Here is a 6,181-nt window from a genome sequence, read left to right as displayed (position 1 = left end):
CCCTTTCCTTCTCTCTCTCTCCTTTACTCCCAAACCTTCAGTTTTACCTTCCCCTCTTTCTCCACCCAATCACTGGCTGTAGCCTTTATTTTATAAATTAAGGTGGGAAGGTTTACAGGAAATCACCTAAGTGCTGTGTTCCTAACTTGTTTCTGTAAAGTGCTGTATATGTTTTAATAATAAAGTCCTTGCATGTTTTAATAATATAGATGAATATGCAAACACCACAAATTATCACAAAGATTCAGGACACAGTTTAAAAGGGTGTCATAATTAGTTTACAATATGCATGGCATGAATATTCACATGGCTTGTTTTTTTCAATATCTAGCTGTTTCTCTGTGTTGTGCATTCTACAAAGACCCCCTCTTTCTTAGGAATCACTTTAAAGCAACTATTCAAAATGTTTCATTGTTTTATTGTTGTAGGAGATAAAAAAATTCTACTGGAATTCACAAGGGAAACTCACCTTAATGTACAACACCTACATCAAGAAGTAAGTGACTATGTTTAAACTGTAATACATAGACTGTGGTAGTGGGATTATAGAATGTTCTATGCCAGATACAGATAATACCAGAGTGAGATACTACCTGAACTTCTCCACATCAGAACATAGAAAAAATTGACAACTATATTTGATACAATTCTCTGTCATTAAATCAATACTTTGCTCTGTGCAGTTACGAGGTGGTGTGTGATTATGAGGATTTAGTTGCATGTTTCAATGCAGACCTATGCTGTGTTCTATATAAATGCAATCATAATGTAAATACTCATTTTCCTGGGTAATTTTTTGATGCATTTTATTTTTGTGAATGGCTTGACCTTTCATTTGCTTTGTTACAGAGGATCTTGGTATGTATTTGGTGGCACAATTCACCTTTAATGGCCATATGAAGACATCTCTGGTTAGAAACTAGAGCTTGTTTTCACACTATTATTTTTGTCTTTGCCCTGTTGTTTTGAATCACCTATTTTCATTCTATTGTCATTTGGCAAGAGTTCACAACACAGGATACAGTTGCTATTGTTCTTTCCCAGTATGATTTTAAACTGCCTAGTTCTTTCTGGATTGTAGAAGTGAGCATTCATCCCACTTGGACTAACTAGCCATTGTATTTCACAGGATGTAACGCCATTATTCTTAATGCTAACATTTCAGTAAAATGTAGTAGAATTTCTGTCCATAAATATCTGCATTTATAGATTTTAACAATTTCACTGAAATTTATTAATTATGATGATAAAATATTTGTCTTGAAACAGAGTTCTATGTTGCACAGCGTGACTTGGAAATAGATGATACTGTGATTCTTGCACATACAAGTCCCAACTTAGAAAACTTACTATAATACTGTATTAGTCAGGGTTTCTACTCCTGCACAAACATTATGACCAAGAAGGAAGTTGGGGAGGAAAGGGTTTATTGAGCTTACACTTCCACACTGCTGTTGATCATCAGAAGAAGTCAGACTGGAACTAAGCAGGTCAGGAAGTAGGAACTGATGCAGAGGCCATGGAGAGATGTTCTCTACTGGCTTGCTTCTCCTGGCTTGCTCAGCCTGCTCTCTTATAGAACCCAAGACTTCCAGCCCAGGAATGGCATCACCCACAAGGAGCCCTACCCGCTTGATCACTAATTGAGAAAATGCTCCACAGCTGGATCTCATGAGGCACTTCCTCAACTGAAACTCCCTTCTCTGTGATAACTCCAGCCTGTGTCAAGTTGACACAAAAAACCAGCCAGTATAATTGACCCCTTGTCAACTTGATACACAAACACATCACTGTTAAGCCTCAACCCTTACTTTCTTTTTCATCCCCAAGATCTAAAGTCTCACAGTCTTTACATATTAAAAGTTCAATCAATTTAAAATGTCTAATACCTTTTAAAATTCAAAGTCTATTAACTGTGGGCTCCACTAAAATATTGTTTCTTCAAGAGGGAAAAATATCAGGGCACAGTCACAATCAAAAGCAAAACCAATGTCTGGGATCCAACTTACGATCTTCTGGGCTCCTCCAAGGGCTTCAGTCACCTCTCCAGCTCTGCCCTTTGTAGCACACATCTTGTCTTCTAGGCTCCAGATGCCTGTACTCCACTGCTGCTGCTGTCCTTGGTGATCACTGCATGGTACTGGCATTTCCAAAACACTGCTGTAAGTAGGCTTTACCAATAGCCTCTCATAGACTGACTTCACAGTGCCAAGCCTCAACTTCTTTGCATGACACCTTCAGTCCTGGGCCATCAATTGCAAACTGAGGCTGCACCTTCACTTATGGCCTTCCATGGCCTCCTCTTACTGTGCCGAGCCTCATCTGCTCTTCATGACCCCTTCGTGCTGTCAAACCAGTACCACTTGAGTGACTCTTACACATTACCAAGTCCTGCTGCAGCACAAGGTACAACCTTGGCTATCTCCGGAACACAGCCTCTTTGTGCTCTCAGAAAACACTTCCCAGAAGATGTCACCTCAATGATGCTGGTCTCTTCTTAATCACTGCTAATTTCTTAGCTCCAGTTAACCAGCATCAATAGTCCCAGTAATGCAAAGTTTTCACTTTAATAGTTCTGGTATCTTGTTAATCACAGCTGATACTTCAGCTCCAGCTAACCAGAACCACAGACTCTTCACATTCAAAACAATGTGGCCCTGATAACAGTCTTTAATCTTCCCTCTGAAATTTCACAAGCCAGGCCTCCATCTCTGCACTGTTCTCAACATGATCTTCCAAGCTCCTACAGAACATCCCACAGAGTTATTAACCACCAGTGGCTCTTCTAGCTTAATGTTCCAAAGTCCTTCCACAGTCCTCCCTAAAACATGGTCACATTGTCACAAGAATACCCCACTCTTGGTACCAATTTTGTATTAGTCAGGGTTTCTATTCTTGCACAAACATCATGACCAAGAAGCAAGTTGGGAAGGAAAGGGTTTATTGAGCTTACACTTCTACACTGCTGTTGATCATCAGAAGAAATCAGGACTGGAACCTAAGCAGGTCAAGAAGCAGGAGCTGATGTAGAAGCCATGGAGAAATGTTCCTTACTGTCTTGCTTCTCCTGGCTTGCTCAGCCTGCTCTCTTATAGAACCCAAGACTTCCAGCCCAGGGATGGCACCACCCACAAGAAGCCCTACTCCCTTGATCACTAAGTGAGAAAACGCTCCACAGCCTGATCTCATGAGGCACTTCCCCAACTGAAACTCCCTTCTCTGTGATAACCCCAGCCTGTGTCAAGGTGACACACAAAACCAGCCAGTACAAATACATAGTTCACAGATGTGATTATTACCATAATTTAAAGGAAAAATTGCTGAATGATGTAATGGAGTCCAGGAACATGGCAATAGGAGTCGGACTCTCACTTCAGAGTACACTTGGTATTCTGGGAAATTTCTCTCTTCTTTTCTACTATCTAATCCTCTATCACAATGAACACATATTAAAGATCATAGACATGATTCTTATACATGTGTTTATATCTAACTCCTTGATCATTATCTCCAAAGGTTTCCCCCAGATAATGGGAGCTTTTGGATGGAACCAGCTATTCAGTGATGTTGGGTGCAAACTTATTTTATATTTTCAAAGACTTGGCAGGAACATGTCCATCATCACCACTTGTCTCTTGAGTATCTTCCAGGCAATCACCATCAGCCCCAGGAACTCCTGTTTGAAGAAATTTAAAGTCAAATCAACAAAATTTATGGGCTTGTTCATTTCTCTTGTCTGGATCTTGTTTATGCTAGTAAATATGATTTTCCCTGTGTATACATCTACCAAGATGAATAGCAAAAATAAGACACAAAAGAGAGATTCTGAATTCTGCCATTCTCTAGGCCGTGACAAAATAGTAGATTTACTGTATACAGCATTTTGTGTGTTTCCTGAAGTTGTATTTTCTCTGCTAATTGTATGTTCTGGCACCTTCATGATTGTAATACTTTATGTACATAAAAAGAGGGTTCAACACATCTTCTGTACTCATATTTCTCCAAGAAGGTCCCCTGAAAACAGAGCCACACAGACCATCTTGATTCTTGTTTTCACCTTCCTAGCATTTTATACTCTCTCTTCAATTTTACAAGGCTACATTGCTCTTTCACATGATCCTAGTTGGTGGATAATGAATACCACAGCCATCATTTCTATGTGTTTTCCTACTTTAGGGCCATTTGTGATGAGTCGTGATTTCGCTATTTCCAAATTCTGCTTTGCTTGGATAGGAAATATAGAAAAACCATGATCTCGTAATACAATAATAAATTGAAGTTGTTTATTACTATTTTAATGATGGAGATCAATTGGGTCACTGGTGTCATTCAAAATATCTGTGTAATGATACAATAATATATGGTGAGATCACATCCGTTTATCATTTCACAGCGGAATAATACTGTATTCTCCCTCATAGCTTATAACCGGAGTTGTTCTATGATCCTATTATATTGTGGTTGGTTATTTGTGTTATATTTTTCCCACTATATTGCTTTATTGGGCTCACTTTATTTTATTTGTTTATTTATTTATTTATTTTACACATCAGATTTTATTCCCCTACTGGTCCACCCTCCAACTGTTCCACATCCCATACCTCCTCCCCGCTCCACTGTTTCCATAAGCACATCCCCACTCCCTACCCCTCTTACCGCACAAGACCTCTAAACTGCCTAGGGCCTCCAGTCTCTTGAGGGTTAGGAGCATTTTCTCTGACTGAATCCAGAACTGGCAGTCCTCTGCTGTATATGTTAGAGACCTTATATAAGCAGGTGTATGCTGCCTGTTTGGTGGTCAAGTGTTTGAGAGATCTCAGGGGTCCAGGTTAATTGAGACTGCTGGTCCTCCTACAGGGTTGCCCTACTTCTCAGCCTCTTCCAACTTTTCCCTAATTCAACCACAGGGGTCAGCAGCTTCTGTCCAATGTTGGATGCAAATATCTGCATCTGACTCTTTCAGCTGCTTGTTGGGTCTTTCGGGGGCAGTCATGATAAATCCCTTTTTGTGAGCACTCCATAGCCTCAGTAATGGTGTCAGGCCTTGGGGATTGAGCCAGATCCCACTTTGGGCCCTCCACTGCAGGCTCCTCTCCATTTCTAACCTTGTAATTCTTTCAGACAGAAACAATTATGGGTCAGAGTTGTGACTGTGGGATGGCAACTCCATCCCTCACTTGATGCCCTGTCTTTCTGCTGGAGGTGGGTCTATAAGTTCCCTCTCCCCGCTGTAGGGTATTTCATCTAAGGTCCCTCACTTTGAGTCCTGAGAGTCTCTCACCTCCCAGGTCTCTTGTTTGGGTTCACTTTTTTGGTTGTTGTTCACCAGGGTCATGATTGGATTTTTTTCCTCCAGTAGAGGGCATAACAACTACCAGCAGTATGAAAGCTAATAAATTCAGATAACGGTAACTGCTTTATTTCTTTATGCTTTATGAGTCTAATATTGTGTACACACACATCCACACAGTTATTGTATTCCACAAGACTTGTGCAAGCTGATATCAGATACTATCCTAGAACTGAGAGATGAGGAAGATAGGCATGAATTTTCAATACTACCTGAAATCCTAGTAGCAATGCATAAAGGTAAAGACAGATATTCATGTTACTGTAATGTGACTATGTGTTAAACTGAGCACATTCAGTGGCAGGCAGTATATACAATTACTATTGGACAACATAAAATACACTTTATGGGATTTAAATGTACTTTAATGACAGGGCAGCTCTGAGAGGATTTTGGAGAATGTTTTACTATGATCAAGATACAGCATATAAAATTTTTAATGAATTGATAAAAAATATAAAAAGTACCAGTGGAAGTGACTTTACCTGGTGCCCATAGGAGCAAAACAGAGGTAAAAGAAGTATGATGTTCTACTCTGTGTATTCAAACAATGGCTCATTGGCATTAATCTTAGGTAATTTTATTTGAGGCTATAAACATGTTAGGTCATAGCTCTTAAACTGACAAGGAACAATATGTTCAAGAACAGCAGCTGACTGAGACAAATGCAGATACTTACAGTCAACCACTGGACTGATGTCAGGGTCCCTACAGAAGAGTTAGGGGAAGGATCATAGGGGCTGAAGGGGCTGACAACCCCACAGGAAGAACAACAGTATCAAATTAGCCAAGAACCCAGTGGTAAACTCCTAGAAGCTAAGCCACCAATGA

At 40.0% G+C, this 6,181-nt stretch overlaps 1 protein-coding gene and 1 long non-coding RNA gene across 5 annotated transcripts in view; both read left to right on the top strand.

Annotated features, from left to right (window-relative positions):
• Positions 1-6,181, top strand: part of LOC116079267 — a 103,480-nt gene that overhangs the window by 66,502 nt on the left and 30,797 nt on the right. For all 4 annotated transcript variants that reach the window (XR_004113850.1, XR_004113849.1, XR_004113852.1 and 1 more), the window contains exon 2: positions 429-496. This is a non-coding gene — a long non-coding RNA (uncharacterized LOC116079267). The remainder of the gene's footprint in view (positions 1-428; positions 497-6,181) is intronic.
• Positions 1,296-4,253, top strand: LOC116079266 (vomeronasal type-1 receptor 4-like). Its single transcript, XM_031355169.1, has 2 exons — positions 1,296-1,365; positions 3,280-4,253. Exon 2 carries the CDS (start codon positions 3,333-3,335, stop codon positions 4,251-4,253), a length of 921 nt encoding a protein of 306 aa, XP_031211029.1. The 5' UTR covers positions 1,296-1,365; positions 3,280-3,332.

The sequence above is a fragment of the Mastomys coucha genome, unplaced genomic scaffold, assembly GCF_008632895.1.
Source record: "Mastomys coucha isolate ucsf_1 unplaced genomic scaffold, UCSF_Mcou_1 pScaffold5, whole genome shotgun sequence".
Lineage (NCBI taxonomy): Eukaryota > Metazoa > Chordata > Mammalia > Rodentia > Muridae > Mastomys > Mastomys coucha.
Note: the sequence above shows the minus strand (reverse complement) of the source record. Positions and strands in the feature narration are given on the sequence as shown.